General features: G+C 36.4%; 1 protein-coding gene across 10 annotated transcripts in view; it reads left to right on the forward strand.

Moving 5' to 3' along the window:
• Positions 1-16,925, forward strand: part of GTDC1 (glycosyltransferase like domain containing 1) — a 437,175-nt gene that overhangs the window by 371,628 nt on the left and 48,622 nt on the right. For 8 of the 10 annotated variants that reach the window (XR_009520175.1, XM_060016855.1, XM_060016852.1 and 5 more), the window contains 2 exons: positions 2,508-2,578; positions 3,282-3,373. Coding sequence is in view for 9 of the 10 variants with exons in the window: in XM_060016855.1 (XP_059872838.1) it covers positions 2,508-2,578; positions 3,282-3,373 (163 nt within the window). In the remaining variant the exon portion in view is untranslated. Of the gene's footprint in view, positions 1-2,507; positions 2,579-3,281; positions 5,536-8,422; positions 11,376-16,925 lie in introns of those variants that run through there. The other 2 variants (XM_060016859.1, XM_060016860.1) reach the window with 2 other exon arrangements.

Below are 16,925 nucleotides of genomic sequence, written 5' to 3' on the forward strand. Positions count from 1 at the left end.
CCACTTAATTAAAAACACCCTTAAAGCAGCAATGTTTTAATCACTCCATTTTATTTACTCTCCTCCGGTGTCACTTATAATTGTAACTTTTTATTTTTTAATAATGAGGGATTTTTTTTTCTCCTTGCATCACACAAAAAAGTGCTGTCGATAATTAGCAGTCTTCTGTTATTAGTAGACTCAGGTGTCACAACTGTGTCTCATCCTCATTACAGTAAAAAATTTCACCTATCAGATTCATTATTGCTAGATAATGCGACTGAGAGCCTTTGCAGGCCCTCCAGAAAAGTAATTCAGCCAAGCAAAATTATCAGCTAATTATATTTAGAATCAAAAGCCCAACAACTATTTGCAGATAAATTGTATGAATTGAAGTGAATAGATCTGAATATTAAGATTCATAGATTTAGCAGATGATTTGTTAATTGGAATAAAAAGGTCATTTGCTAGTCATTTTAACAATAGATCAATTGGAACCCTATTTATTATTTAACTGGTAGTGCATAAGAATTGAAATGATGAATAATTGTATTACTGTCATGAGATGATAATTTTCTTCAAAATAACAAAATATGAGAAACTTAGAAGGAATTTTATAAATTTCTTTTAAAATATTGTGGCAAATTTAATATATTTTAAAACACAGTCTTGATATAAATAATGTGTATAATAAGGTTTAGTATTTTAGAGGTCAAAATTATAACCAAAAATGGTGATTGTTTTTTTTCTTGATGAATTAGAAATATAACCACGAAGAAGATAATTTACAAATAAAAGTTGGAATCCAAATTTGTAAATTTTTTTTCTTCCTAAATCAAATAATGCCATTCCTCTCTCACTGTATTTTAATTAGCAGAGGTTTTTTTGGAAATGGCAGAGTACATGCTCATACGATGACTCAAAATGTAACTTGGCCTGCAGTTTTCTTTCGGGGAACAGAACACTCTAATTCAAATCCATTATTAAAAAGCAGATAACGTGCACTTTCTGAAATGCCTGTGACTTCACTCTTTTGATTTTATATAATTATAAGAGAATGTTCATATGTATTTGCTTTTCGATTGGCAAAGCATTTTAAAACTGAGTGTCTTCAGATAAAGTGCATATTTTCTTTTTGTTCATAAAGAATATCCCCAGTTTATGTGCTCAAAACTTTTGTGAATGTTTTATAATGCAGTCACAGTGCAGTTTTATAGCTGTGCTTATGATAAGAATTTCTATACATACCCTATTTATGTAAAAAAGAATATTAGATATTAGTTTGGATTTTGAAATTAATCATTGGTAACTAGATCCTGTGCCTTTCCACTGTGTTATCTGGTAACTGCTAGCAGTTCTTAAGCAAAACTTTGAACTCAGTGTTTTTCCAAACTTTGCAGCTCAAAGTAAATACTTTTCATTTAAACTAATTTCAGTTATAAAATAGGGAAAACATCACCCACTTAAAAACAGCTTAAATTGCATGTACTTTGTCGCTGTAAATAAACAAGGTAAACATTGACATAACTTCAAACTATTCTTGGGTTGAAAAAAATCTGCAGTTCAAAATAAAATTCTGCCTTTGGTCAACATTTTGGATGCAATTCAAAGTTTCTCATAAAATAAACATATTTTAAAGAGTGTTTTGAATTTCACTGCATAATTCCTAGCCAACAGAAATTACAGTGGTATCTTTAAGGTTTATTGTATGTCAGATCAATAGCCATTATGCAGGGCTAACACAGCCATCAAGATGCAATACCTTTCTTGTACTTAACCCTTACCGCTATGACATGAAGAAAAACTTCCTATAGGTAGGTGGTCCCTGGGGAAATCCTCTCACAAAGTGAAACTTTCTTGTTTCTTTGTTTAATAATAGCAGTATTCTTTTTGGATAAAATGGAAAATGAGCTGAATTTTGAGTCAAGAAAGCAAAATATTCATTAAGGTAATCTTCATGAGAGTTTTTCAGTAAAAGGGGGGAATAGTTCTATATCCTGCCTAATAAGTAACTATTCTGAAGCTTTAGCTTAAAATGAAAATGCCCCATCACAACAGATTGTAAATTTTTTTCTGATGCTTTTAAAAGTGCCTCGATGATTTCTACAGCTACAGTGTTAAAGTATTTGCTATTTTATTTAAACATTTTGAAAAATGAACATTCTGGGGCTTTGCAGCATTATTAAGAAAAGCTGTCCATACTTTACCATGTTGTTACATGTGTTTATCTGCTGATTATAAAATGTGTTAAACAGTATTTTAAAAACAAAAAAAAAATGCAGAGCTGCGCTTTGATTAATTCAGTGAACAAAACATATGCTGTTGGTTCTGTTCTATGAAATTCATATATGATTAATAAAATCTTTTAAAAGAGCAACTTTGGCTTTTCGGATTGTACTGCCGACCATATTCTTCATCCCAGTTAACTCTGGGCTCATACTGTTAACTTAGACAAACAAAACCACTTTCTGGTTCTGATGGTAATGTCTTTTTAATATATTTTTATCCTCTTCCTAAAATTTCTTTAGGTTGGAAGCTGTGTATTGTGGTTGTTACCCACTCTGTCCCAAAGATTTGGTTTATCCCGAAATATTTCCAGGTAGCTACTTTAATGTACTTTCGTCTTTGTTGAGATTTAATACATGATTCATGCTAAATTAGAAAGTTTGAAAATAAACTTAGGCAGGAGCAATTGTTTATTTGGCAAGTCAACATGTTAGTGTTAAGGAAAATTTTATGTGTTTTAATACATTAGAGTAAGCTTATATTTACCATCTGTTCTTTTAAGATAACAAAAAAGCAAGTTTTCAAATAGCATTCTTCATTGTTAGCATACACATCCCATAATGATGGATTTTTATAAGCAGGTCAGTGTTGCTGCAATTGCTTACAGATTTTTTTTTAATGATATACACAGAGAAAAACTGAGGACTGAAAGTCACACCAAATTATTTCAACAATTGACTAGTTAATAATATGCAACTGTTGTACAGGGTACATACGGCTGTCGTACTAGTTCTTCGAAAAAATTCTCATCACTAAATATATCACATATGCATTGTGTTACATTAGAATAATGTATTTTAATCACCCAAAGGAGATGTCTAAACAGCACAACTACACAGTCTTATTTAGCATTAAACATCCTTGTGAGCTGAGGTAACCTTATAAAATCATGCTTAAATAATGTAAAACACGAGGCGGCACAGAGCAATATGCATTTTTAATTAGTAAAGTGACTAATATCAAGTGTGTGCTTTGAGGTTTTTGTTTCATTAAAAATGTATCTGTTTTTCCTGCAGCTGAATATCTGTATTCTACACCTGAACAGCTTTCAAAAAGGCTCCAGAATTTCTGCAAGAGACCAGATATTGTAAGAAAACATCTCTATAAGGTAGTTATTGAGAAGAGATTTACGTGGTATAAATGCCATATTGAAGTACAAAGAAAAATCTTAAAAAAAAGAGACATTTAATTAACATACTAATGTTTAAAGGAAACATGCTAGGGAGGGATATTAGTTGTTACACTAACAAGGATTAATTAAACTGGATGCTAGTTGTATTAACCTAGGCCTTATGAAATACGTGCACTTAATGCACAGTACATGCTTTTTTTTTTTTATTTATTGTTTTCTAAGATGACTGTCCTTTACATTTAGCCCCAAGAGGCTTATAAAAATGAACCTGGATTAATGTAACTCATTAGTTTAAAAGGAAGTAAAGGAAAGATTCTACAATTATACTAATGAGGATAAGCCTTTCTTCCCATCAGAATGAAATCTTCAGTCCTCAAAAATTCAGGTGAATGACATTCATGAAGTTTGGTGTTCATTTTTTTAACTACTTTGAAGATGATTTTCAAAGAATCAAATGTTTCCTTTGTCCAGTTTAGTAAAATTACATAAAAACCCTCAGTTTGTTTAGAATTAGACTCTCAGTATCCTCTCTGAATGACAAAGGCAAAAGGAAAAGAGTTTAAATAGCATCATCATTCAGTTCCCTCATTCATTATCTCTTTTCCCTTGTTTGAATCAAGAATTTTACATTGTTGAAATAACAACACAAAGAGACCCTACTAAAAGTCTAAGTAATTGAACTGGGACAAATCTGCTTTATGAGTTTTGAAGGTGGCTCTAGGCCATGAGTAATATACCTTTTTATATTCTTTGAATGTAGCAACTTCATTTTACATAAATCCAGTATAGTTTACAATCTAGCAGTTTTATAATCCAGCATATTTTAATTTTCCTGTGTTAATATATAACCTTCCTACATGAAATACAGTTCGCTGCCTTTTTTCTCTCCTTTCCCTTGTCATGGCCTAAAATACATATTTACATAGTGATACATCAAAACATGACTCTGTTTCTGCAGGAAACAGTTAAACTTCAAGAAAAAGGGAGAGAACCAAAAATGCAATTTAACACCCAATTTCAAGCTCATTATCTTTCATTGTCTATTAACTTGGCAATGGTTCAGAAGGTAGCTCATAATAGTTTAAAATGCTGACTGAACAGTTCCAGGCTTCAGTATTACTCCTTCAGTCAATACGATTGTATCGTATACATGGGAAGCTTCAAAGAGAAAACAGACTTCCAAGGTTTACATCCAGATTTCCTAATTTTGAAAGTTCAGTCGTGGTCTTGTTTGTGTAAAATATTAATTTAGTAGTTTCCCACGTGACAGACTATCAAAATGTGCAGATTATGAAAGTGAAGAGATAGAATAATATGTATTAACACAAGTGGATTCATTTTCTACATATGACACAAAGCTATTTTCAATGAGTTTACCGTTGAATTATTGATTTTTTTTTCCTTCTGGTGAATTTTTGGGCAATATTTTTTTCAGTTTTATTGAGATATAATTGACATACTGCACTGTATAAGTTTAAGGTGTGCAGCGTAATGACAGACATATATCGTGAAATGATTACCACCGCAAGTCTTAGTTATCACCCATCACCACATATCGGTACAAAAAAGGGGGCAGGAAGGAATGTTTTTACCTTGTGATGAAAATGGTGAAGCATTGATAATTGTATTTCCACCATCAAAATTTATCCGTTTTTAATTTGGCTTCCAGGTAGGCCTTATTATTCCCTGTTATTTTGCATCTGCAAATCTTTAACCATTTCAAAAATTACTGCAACAGGTTGCTTTTAGTTACAATAAAAAACAGATCTCCAGTTGAAATATTTTAATACAGCTATTGCCGTAACATAGCTATAATTATTTATTTTACCAACAACTTCTGGAAAAACTTTGAAAGAATGTCAGCTTAGTGGTATGCTGTTAATATACCAAATTGTTCCTCCTATAGCTTAAAAGATAGCCTATACATTAAATGTTTTTTCATGTTACTATGGTTTACATATATTTTTAGTCCACACATCCTAAAATGGTCCAGCTCAAAGTTTTATAAATTAGTGTTTCACACATAAGCATTTATAAGAATATATATATGTAATTCCTTTTACATACTTTTTACCATGGATGTTTTTTTCTTATAAATCTATTATACACTTTAATATATGTCCTCATTCATAGGTTTTGATGACATAATATCCAAAAATTCATCTCAAAAATTAATAAATTAGTCCAAGAAATAGAAGTAATCAAGAGCTTTATAATGCAATTGTCAGGACAAACTGGTAGAAATCACAGGAAGGACCACAGATCTAGTTGGGTTGTTGTAATAAGATTTAGAGCTAAAACAGAAAAACAATGCCTGCTAAAACTTTATAATTAAGATATAATAAGTTACACTATTTTTTTACCTTGTGCTTTATAAATATAAACATATCAGGTAACATTTGCCCTCACTAAATACCAGAGAATTATTTCCCCCAAGGCAGCTTTTTGCCTACTTCTCTTATGCAATGGAAGAGACTTTTGTGTATACTATAAAGAGAGTGTTGGGGGGTTTTTTTAGATTTGTTCCCTTGGACAGTGCTGTTTTGCTTTTAAAAACATATGCTTCTAAGATCTAAAAGGATAGAATGTCACTGAATTCTTTAATTTGCTCCTTTTACATTTTTACACCTTACTCTCTTTTTCTGTTGTTAAAAGTTTACATTTTAAAATCATCTCAACTACTTACCATGTAGAGTTCACTTTAGGATAGGATTTTTCATATGGATTCACACTTAGAAATTTAATGACTAGAATAAGGCTACTAACACTTGGCTCTCTTCTCACTTGAGACATTATACTTTCAATATGAGTGAGAGTTTGGGGGCTATAACTTGAAGCAGGATTTGAAACAGAATGCTAGTAACTGAAAAGCAGAAACAGAATTTGATACTTTTTTTTTCTTAAAGTGACTCTTCCTACTACAGAACTCTGTGCCCATGACTTCTCACCTGAAATGGTTTCAGACTTGAAATGTTTAAATTCCTCACGTGCGTGCAAGTGTGTTCCCTTTATCTCTCCCTCTCTTTTGCTCTCCCTCTCTCTCTCTCTCTCACACACACACACACACACATTTTTCTTAAAATATTTAAAGAAATACATGCAGAAACTGTTTCTTAATTATTTTAAAAACCATGTTCTGAATTTTTAAAAATCTAAAGCCATTTCTTAAAAAGTTTGCCACTAGGCTCAACCGTTGACTGCAGCTTTCTTGTACTTTCAGGACGCGTCCTTTTCTGAGTAGGTTAGACCCATTAGCCAAACACTTGCCACAGAGATAAAGTAGGTTTCACTTCATCTGGAATAGGGAGCTCTTTGATGACTCCTAAACCAAACTTGAACACAGGATTCGAGAAGTAATCATAAAGTAATCAGCCAAGGATTAACTTCTTACACTAACATCGGGCTTCCTTTTACAACCGAAGTAAGTCTAATACCGGGAAGTTGTAATTCTTGGCTCATTTTGACTATGAGAATTTACTTCCCGAAAGTTCCCAACAATTATTTGAGATCGGTACTTTGTGCTTTTAGAGAAACTTTGATCATTATATTTTTAAATGCTTTAGAAGAAAATTTATGTTCACCCCCTTGTTACTGGTATTGAAAAATAGCACAAGAGTACGAGTGGGGCAGTTGTATAAAATATATACTGCCCAGACTAACAGAATAGATTTTCATTCCCACGCTATGTTTCATTTAGTTTTATTTACAAATTGAGAGATATTCTGTGTGGGAAAAAAAAAGAGATGCCATCCTTCCTTTGCTTTACGAGGGTAAACTGTAGTTTCTTAAGTTTTTTCAGATGATAGCAGCTGATTTTTATTTTGTTCTCCTCTTCAAGTTCTTCAACATTCCAGAAACCTTTATAACCTGCTGTTATTTGGAGGAGAGGGCAATTTTCAGATTTCTGCCTAAAAGTGATTCCAAACAATGCTTAAGCTTACAATTCAGACTCAGTGCCCAGAAAAGCCATTTGTGGTTTTGTCTTAATTATATCAGGCTATATCTCCCCGAACTACAGCCAAGCCACTTTAAGGTTCCTTCAAGAGACTGGTCACTTTATAGCCCCCTTTTAATTTGAGTTTCTACTCTAGGTGTGAATAAGGTGGTACTCACTAGTATTAACACGCCTCCAAAGTCATTACTTTTTTCCTTAAAAATGAACAGTTAAAAGCTCGTGATGTTTTTAGAACTTCTAAAATCTCTCATTTGCACCAGCACAATTTAAGGCAAATTCTCAGTCTCCATCTCCCTCCCTCCCCACTACTCTTCCCTCTCTCTTTCTTCACGTCTTTCCTTGATTTTGTTTTGGCTTGGTTTTTCCTTGATTTGTTTAAGTAAAATAAAAGCAAAAACTCTTTAGCGCAATAGATATACTCGGGGTGATTAAGATCAGTTAGAGGTTTTGGCTGCTTCTTTTTCTCTGCTACTAATTTGTAGCCTGGCTGTAGGTGAACTTCTTGGCCTCTATATGATTCATCTGTAAACTTGGAAGAATTCTTTTTTCCTTAATTTTTAATAGCATTTTCCCTCTGAGGCCCTGCTATAATGAAATAATGAATATAAACCCGTTTGTAAACTTGAAGTGCTTTATAATTTCCATGTAACAGTAATGGCATTTCTCTTGTGCCTTCACCACTTAAAAGTAAAATTCACATCCGCAAAAACATGTATTAAGAGTGTTGTGTATCTTATGTTTATAAAAGTTAAAAGTTGGATGATAAACTTCTAATAGCTGTCATCCATAACATAAACCAGGAAATATGTGTGCAGTCAAATGTACCCATTTGCAAAAAAAAAGGGGGTAGGCAGCTTTCCCCAATGATTGGAAATACAGTTACACTTTAAACCAATCAGAAACTGGGATTTCCTGAGGTGATGAAACTCGAGAACCATTTACTTGGTGGCTTTTTGAAGTCTAATTGATATAAATTATGCAAATTTGCAATATGAATTTTCAGCATGCTTTAGTCTTTCGGGTCGTTAATGCTTCCTCATTGCTTTCTCTTCTCTCCCTCCCCCTTACAGGGTGAAATAGCTCCTTTTTCTTGGGCAGCCCTACACGGTAAATTCAGGTCTCTGCTTACAGCAGAACCTAGGGAAGATTTGTGACAGATGGGGCTAAGTCACAAACTTGCAGCCTAAGGCAGAATCTGTAGAACTTTCCAGAGTGTGCCCATATTTACCTGATCAGAGAGAAAAGAAAATCTGCAGAGGAAGCTGAGCCTGGCTGCTTGTCATAGCTGACACAGAGCCATCTGCCACAAACCTGTGGCAGCTTCAGATCTCCAATCCCTGCCACCACCCCAACTCAAATTAAATACAGATTCCTAGAGACGTTATGATGGTTACACATGTCCTCGGCATCACATGGAGGAGACTGTTCAAAAAAAATATGTGGCCTGTTGTATAACCGCACTCATGTATCCCATATGTGATGCCACATTGAATTTCCGGTTGAATCCGTTTTTATCCTTTGTACTGGATGACATGGTGCCTGAATTCTTTCTTTTTGCCGACACGATGGCAGCCAAACTACAGCTTCAAACACTCTCACTTGGCTGGGTTTCTACCTAGGTTGCCAGGTTATCATCGGAGCCTTCTTGTGTCCTCAAAGGGCCACAGGGTCTGAAAGGAGGCTCAGAATGCTACCAACTAATTGGGCAGCCATCTCAGAAATGTTTGTGGGCAAAGGTCTGCTTTAGCACTTTTCTTTTAGCAAATTAATGACTCCCTGGCACAGGGGTTTTTAAGTGAAGGTATTAATAAGGGGTCTGGCAGGTATTCCCATGATTCACAGAGTTACATTTGCATTTAATTTATCTTAAAGAAAAGTTGCAAGATAAACAGCTGTAATTCAGACAAACATGGGAAATACACTAAGTGGGGCCATCTCTTCCATAAAATGAACACTGAGATACTTGTTTTAATTTTTTTCCAGGGATAAAAATAGGGAAATTAAAATACTTCTAACAAAACCAGTAATTTTGATATAAATATCCATCAAAAGTATTTGCATCCAGCTACAAATATAATCTTTTCAAGATAAATCACTTATGATTCCAATAGTCAAGCTGCTCTATTTGTTGATGTCAAGATGTTTTGAATGGCTAGATTGTAAAATAAATTTTTAATAAAGTGCCCACTGCAATTTTTAATTAACATATCTCATTTCAGTGTAAGGTGTGTACATCTACCTGTATGTTTCTCACTGAACACTTTCCTTGTGTCAGAGACAACGAATACAATTGTTTCTTTTCCGGATGAACAAGGATCTGTTTTGCAAATGTTTGTAAGATATTATGACATTTCCAAGATTTTCTTTGCATTCTGGAAAGCAGGAGGTAAACATTTGTAGTCATTAAGGTAGAGTCTGTTGATAAACCATCTTCTGTTTACTGGCAGGTAAATTGTAACTTTCCTAGCTTTTGAAATGAATAACTTCTCTAAGCTGTAGAGTGAGAAGCGGCCAGGGAGAGGGGGATAGACAAGGGCCAAGCCTGGCTCTCTGGCTTTCAGAAGGATTGAGTGGTCTAGCAGGCATCCGAGATAGAGTGGGCACTGGTTCAAAAGTCTAGTAGGGCCCATTTCACAGGTGCCGAAAGCGTAAGCAGGAAATAGATCAAGGTCAGGGGGCCAGAGAGAGTCCTCTGGATAGAGGCAGACTTGCAGGTCAGAGAAAGCAGCAGTTCAAGGCCCATGAGGTCAGGGAATTTAAAAGCAGGAAGAACGGGCTTCCCTGGTGGCACAGTGGTTGAGAATCCGCCTGCCGATGCAGGGGACGCGGGTTCGTGCCCTGTTCCGAAAGGATCCCATGTGCCGCGGAGTGGCTGGGCCCGTGAGCCATGGTCGCTGGGCCTGCGCGTCCGGAGCCTGTGCTCTTCAACGGGAGAGGCCACAGCAGTGAGAGGCCCGCGTACCGCAAAATAAAGAAATAAATAAATAAAAATAAAAGCAGGAAGAGTAAGAAGCAGGAACAACAAGCTCTGTCTTTGCACACAGTGAGAGCCATATGTGTGATGGACATCACAGCACTAGCCTTGAGTCCTCCTCCCGCTTTTGAGAAGGCACTGAACAGATTACCCCCAACCCATAAACAAAGAGCTCAGGAATTATTTGAGAAGTCCCTTCTGGTCTGAGACTGTGGAACTCGGAATCTATCAGTTATGCTCCTTTTGAGTGGAAAAGTTAAGATATAAATATGCCTAAGAGGTTCTTAAGACTATTCTCCTGTGCAGGGTTTATCATCTAAAGAGATGCTTCAGTTAGAAAGGTGCCCTATCATAGATGATGTCTCTCAAACAATATTACATGCTCACGGCCAAGAAACAGTGCTTAGTTTACTATGTTTTACTATCCTGCAAATAATGAGCTCACATTTTACAGTGAACAAGATATTACATGCACAACTATCCATATATGTTTTTCTCACTAAGTGATGGGAAGACAGCATGAATTGCTGTTCAGATAGTGCATTGAAAACATTTAAATATTTGCCTGATTCTGGCAAACAAAATATTGCAAGTTACCTGTGTATGGAGGGTTTTTTTCCTACACCCATAAACTCAAATCAAATTTTGTCTTTAGCTGTGCCCAGCATTACTTCTGGAATAAAACTTTACATGAAAGTGGTCACTTCTTAAAACCATGCTGTCGGGTTTGGTATTAGTGCAAAAAAGCAATAAAAAGTTTTGTAAATGTGTAATTCTTAACATTTGAAAAGATAACTGTATCTATGTATGTGCGTGTATGCTTCTCAACAGCCATGACATGGTGGCATGGAGGGTTATTAAGTAAGTTATCCCATATTTTGTTGAAGTCAGAGGATAATCAACGGTACAAGTTGACTATTTCCTGTTTCCCTTGCTTTCACTAAAGAGAGCAAACAGTCCCTTTGTTTCTTATTTTTAGTACGGTTGTTGAAAAAACAATTTTTTTTGAGCATTCAATTCTGTTCATTTTATTCTTTTTAAATTAATCATTAAACCAATTTTAATCTTAAATGTCTTTAGAAGTCCGCCCATTATCAACCTTGATACAATGTCCAGAATGCTTGCCCTGAATTTACCTAATCTGTGTTTCTGGCTAGGTGTTTCTATAATAAATAGAAGAGCATCCAGTTCTTAACTTACTCATTTATACCAGGTTAATCAGGAATAGGTCAAAAGACCTCTCCCCAAATGGTCCTGGTTTAACAAGCATCCTTCAGATACGGTTGAGTTTAAATGCCCTGCTCTAGCTCTCCGTTCTTCAGACATGCCACATAAGGATGGCAGCACAATCAGTAAGTCAGTGGAAACTCAGCCATAGAGGACTGCACAGATTCATTTCAACACCTTGAAATGCATCTGGAAGCAAAGATTTCATTTTATGTTGAAGGTGTTAATTATATTTGATATTTTTAAAAGTAAAATCTGTTTTTGAGAAAGCATCTGCTACCCAGAAATATTATGAGCCACAAAAAAATTTTCATTTAAGTCTCAAGATACTTTCTGTGGGTGATAGAATCAGTTTTCAAATGATAGTCCATGCTGTATTTTAATGTTGACATATTCTATGAGAGATATTCATATTCCTCTATTGACTGTTGACAAGTATCACCCTGAGTGCCTTTCTGTTTCAGTGGAAAGCTGGAGAACATGTTTCATTTTAAAACTTGAATTCAGATACAGGACAACGGATGCTTCAATAACGTGCCCTCCCTTCGAAGTTATTCATTAAGATGTAATTGGGAAAGTTTAAAAACATGCAACAATTCTACATGATGCTCAAAGACATGTACATATGTGATTAAAGTATAACAAAAAACCTGGGAATTAACACCAAATTTACAATAATGATTAAGTCAGAGGAGTGATGGTGGGAAGACCAGACATATAACTGGGAGAGGTGTGCTTACTGTACAGTTAATCTTAAGCTGGGTCATAGCACACAAAGGTTTATTTCTACCCTTTATGACTTTTTACATGTCTTAAATGTTATTATTGGATATACCTTTTGATAGGAGCTATAGATACTTTGGTCACCATGTATAATATAAGAGCTCTAAATACTTTGCTACCGCACCATTCTTAACATTTCTAGACTCTAAACTATTGATGGGGTCAGAAAACCATTTTTCTCCAGGCAGTGAAAGAAACTGCCCTAACCGCCAGTTTTGCATGAGAAGAGTTTCCTCTGCTTATTTGGAGCCAAGGACCTAACCTTGACCCTGAAACAAACCATACCTAGGAAGAAAAACTTGACTGTCTGTGGGTTCCTTTTTCCTGGGGCTGCTGGTCACCATTTCTAACTAATGCCTGTGGCGTTATAAATATAAGATGGAAAACTATAGCTCAACAAACTCCCTTTTGAAGAGTAAAGAGAGGAAGATGTAGGAAGTTGTTATATCAGCCTGTCTTTTTTTATCTTGAAAAATTCAGAGCTCTGTGGTAGGGCACAGAGCTGTCTGAGCTGCTAACCGCTCAGCCCACTTCCTGTACTGTTACCTGTCCCCTTTCCTCTTTAAGACACAAGACTTTCATTGCCATGAAAGGAGTCCTCCTAGTATCTTCAGGATGCCCTAGCTGCATTTGAGTTACGTATGACCTCAGGATCCCCACTCATCCTCTGGCCCATTTTCCTAAATTGGAATTAGGGGTCAGTACCTTCAGGGGTCCTCCCATCACTTATCACCACTTTAGTGATTCCTTATCCTCTCCCATATCTCTGTGGCAATGACTTTCAACCTTAGGGACAGGTTCATCTTGTTCCCATAAACTGATATAAAGAACTGATGTCTCCTGAGAGAGAATCTAAAATGTTTACTGTGCTATCAGTTACTGCATTTAAATAGCAGACCTAAGATGGAGCGCTAGAAGATGTGATTTCTACTAGAAGTACTTATGTAACACTTTTCTCAAGAATTTGAAGCCCTTTATATTTGAAAATGTAATGTTTTGTCATCATTTCACAAGCGAGAAAATTAAGGCATCGTATTAAGGCTTATTTAAGAGCCAGACTGCCTTATAGAAACAGAAAGATGTTTTGTATAAGTCTTTCCCTGCATGGGATAGTGTCATTGTCACCCACCTGTCTTTCAGGAAGCACGAAGTTCAGTGCTTGTGACTCACTGGGAACCCCTGGTTCCCTACTGTTTCTCCCCTCACCAGGTAGGAGAGTGCAAAGGGCAGCAGGGGGTGGCCCACGCAGTTGGTTATAGAAGGCGAACGAGAGGTCCTGTGGTGTTGCTGATATTTTAAGTGCTTTTATGTTTTTAAATTTTTATTTATTTACTTTTATACAGCAGGTTCTTATTAGGTATCTATTTTATACATATTAGTGTATACATGTCAATCCCAATCTCCCAATTGATCCCACCATTAAGTGTTTTTATTATGACCATTATTATGCCTGTAGGGAGTCTTTGGGTCTCTACATCCATCCCAGGCCCCTGCCACTCCCTGTGGCCTTACACCCTGCTGGACTTATACATCACATAAATTTCCTGGCCCTTCTGGTAAGCATTTATTTTGTAACGTCCCCATTTTAGCTGTGGGGAAACTGAGGGCTCAGGTGAGGTTGAGTTGCTCTGGGTCCCATGGTGGGTCTAGAACTCAGCCTCTTTCAGGAGGTTGTGGTCAATTCAACGGGTCAAGACCATCCCTTAAAGGAGGGCAAGAGGAACATATCTGGCTGTCCATCTTTTCCCCCTTCCCTCCTTCTCCTGCTTCTCGGTATACTATCAGAAGAAATATAGATGAAGATGTTGCTAGTACCTGACTATAGATTTATTTCATGTTCCTCCTGGCCTAGCTGCATTTGTAGTCTAAGTAACCATGAGAAGAGGAATGCAAAAGGATTGATTCCTGGTCCTAAAATCTCAGACTTTGCGGTACCTGTGATGTTTCTGAACAGCTGAGTCTTCTTTATTGCCTTTCGCATCATACAAGGAGAAGTTGCCTATCAGATAGATAGAAGGCTGGCCCTTTATCCAAAAGGCAGCCCCCATGATCTCGCCCGGTGCAAGGGGCCTAGGGCAGAGGGAGCAGGTGGCATCAGTGGCAGAAGCACCTTTAATTGTGCAACATAGGGCTTGCTTCCTCTCATCCCAGATAGTAACCCAGAAATTACATCCTGAAACTTATTTCCCTAGAAAGAAAAGGAAGGGGAGGGATAACTTAAAAAGGAGATACTTCTAATATGGTATTAGACTGTAATTCATAGGGAAATTTATGCCTGAGATATGAATTTCTGAAAATAGGGGTTTTTTTAAAAAAGGAAACACTGACACATCCTTAATTATAGAGTAATAAATACCAATGGTATATTATCTTCTGATATTTCCTTACACAGATATCAAAGCGTGCAGCTGTTTTTGAAAACTGATAATCAAGTACAATATAAATATATTACATCTTGAGCTTACAGCACACCCTTCAACTAAGCAGCCTCATGGAGCACTTAACAGTGAGAAAGAGAGCTGCTTAGAGTAGAAACCTAACTGAACAAATTAGCCTTGAATTGTAACTTAAGAATCATAGTCAAACCAAAACGCCTGTCCTTGCCAGGAAAGGCATTCCAAAGGCAAAGAGCACGCCAAGTAAAAAGGCTTTGCTTCGGGATTATGGAGGCAGTTCTCAAAAGCCAGCACAACTTAATGATCAATCAGAAAAATACAGAGCAGTAACTTCACAACGAAGGATGCATAAAAATTGTACAAAGCATTAATAGTGGAATGGGGAGGGAGAATGGGATCTTAACAGAAAGTATTAAGGTCTTAGAAAACTATATTTATTACTTTCCGTCCGGGTAGCAAAAAGAAAGAGAGAGAGACAAACGTGGTCAAAGAAAAGTACATGGACAAATGCGGGGGGGTAGGAAAGGAAATGAAGGTTAAACAAGGCCAATATGATTCAGAATGAAAGGGAGGGAGGAAAGTCTGAGGAGCCAGCTGCGTGCCTAAATGTTACATTAAGAAGAGCTGAAATTGAGAGGGGGAGGTCTGGGTATTCAACTAAGTGGATTAATGTCTTCTTCCTGGGGTGTCTGAAGTTGCAGAGTTTAATTTATTTGGTACAGGATTTTATTGTGAAATTCTTAACGGGGGTGGGGGATAAATAGGGACAATTATAAACACTTAGAAAGTAGAAAAGGGGAACATGTAATGCTTTTCGTAAATCTAACTATAATAAACATAGGGTTTGAAGCTACGGACACAGGTAAATGGTCAAAAAATATTTAGTCCATAATAGTAGAACTTAAAGGAAATGTAGACAAAACTTAAAAGACCAAAAAAAAAAAAAAATTAATAACCACATAGATGTGTGAAGCCAAGGATTTTGAGTGACTTAGGGGCTAGTTTTATTGCCGCTCTCCTTTCTCCACCCATTTAAAAAAATAAATCATAACTCTGGCATTTAGAAACCTAGTCATGAACATCATTTATTAATATGAACTCAATCCTGTGCTGTTCTTTTGGTGGGTGGTAAAAACACGAACTAACAAAACTGGCTTAAAACGACAGCGGGATGATCCTCTCAAAACACTGGAAAGCTACAGGGAAAGAAAAACTCCTAATTTGCTCTTTCACCTTCTTTATTTTACTGAAGGAGAAAGTCAAAATGTGGAGTGGGTGTGGCTAAATCCAACTAGATGCTGAGGGAGATTTTAAAAGATTTTCCTAAATATGTACCAGAAGGGGGGAGGGCTTGCAACTTAGTGTGATTTACAGCAATTTATTAATCTGCTCATCTACTACCACATCTGGGGAAGGTGGCAAATAAGGAAGGCTCTCTGCCTTCTGCAGTGGAAGAGACTAGAGCAGAAACTGTAATTGTGTTCCCTGAGTGTAACACTGCTGTCATCTGGCTGGTAACCAGTCCACAGACTTACTCGTTCAGGCATTTGTCTGGCCAATAATGTAAGAATCATTTAAACTGAAAATATGGATCAGGATGTATTTAAGAATTACTGATATGCAGCTATTAATCTTGAATGCAAATAGCATTATTTGGGGTGTGGGCAAATCAGTTAACTGGAACCACATGGAAAAGCACTTCAAATTTTTTTTAAATGCTGTGGGGAAAATGGCACTGGTGGAAAAGTTACAAATAAAAGACAGAAAAATATCTACAAAGAGAAAGGGTGGTAAAATGACTAAGCAAGGTGATCTTGTCGCCTCCAACCTGCTGCATCAATTGTATCAGTAAACACGTTACTAACAAAGCCAAATTCCTCTATTTCTCAAGCTGACCCAGCAGCAAGAGGAAGAAAACACAGAAAAGTGCAATGCCTGGTGCCTCAGGGTGACCCTCAAAGGTCATGTCTCTAATTTGTGTTAGAAATTGAGGGCACAGAACTAGAGGTTTGTGATGGTCACAGAGTGGACTTCGGCTTCTGAACACTTTTCTACCCCCTGTGAAGAATTTAGGACGTCATGGAGTTGAACTGGAGTCTTAAATCCCAGGGACACGGTGGAAATTGTTTTGTGATCATAATGAATTAAGAGAAAGGGCATCAACGCATACATCTCTCCTTTTTCCTCCAGAGC

This window comes from Delphinus delphis, chromosome 7 (genome assembly GCF_949987515.2).
Source record: "Delphinus delphis chromosome 7, mDelDel1.2, whole genome shotgun sequence".
NCBI lineage: Eukaryota > Metazoa > Chordata > Mammalia > Artiodactyla > Delphinidae > Delphinus > Delphinus delphis.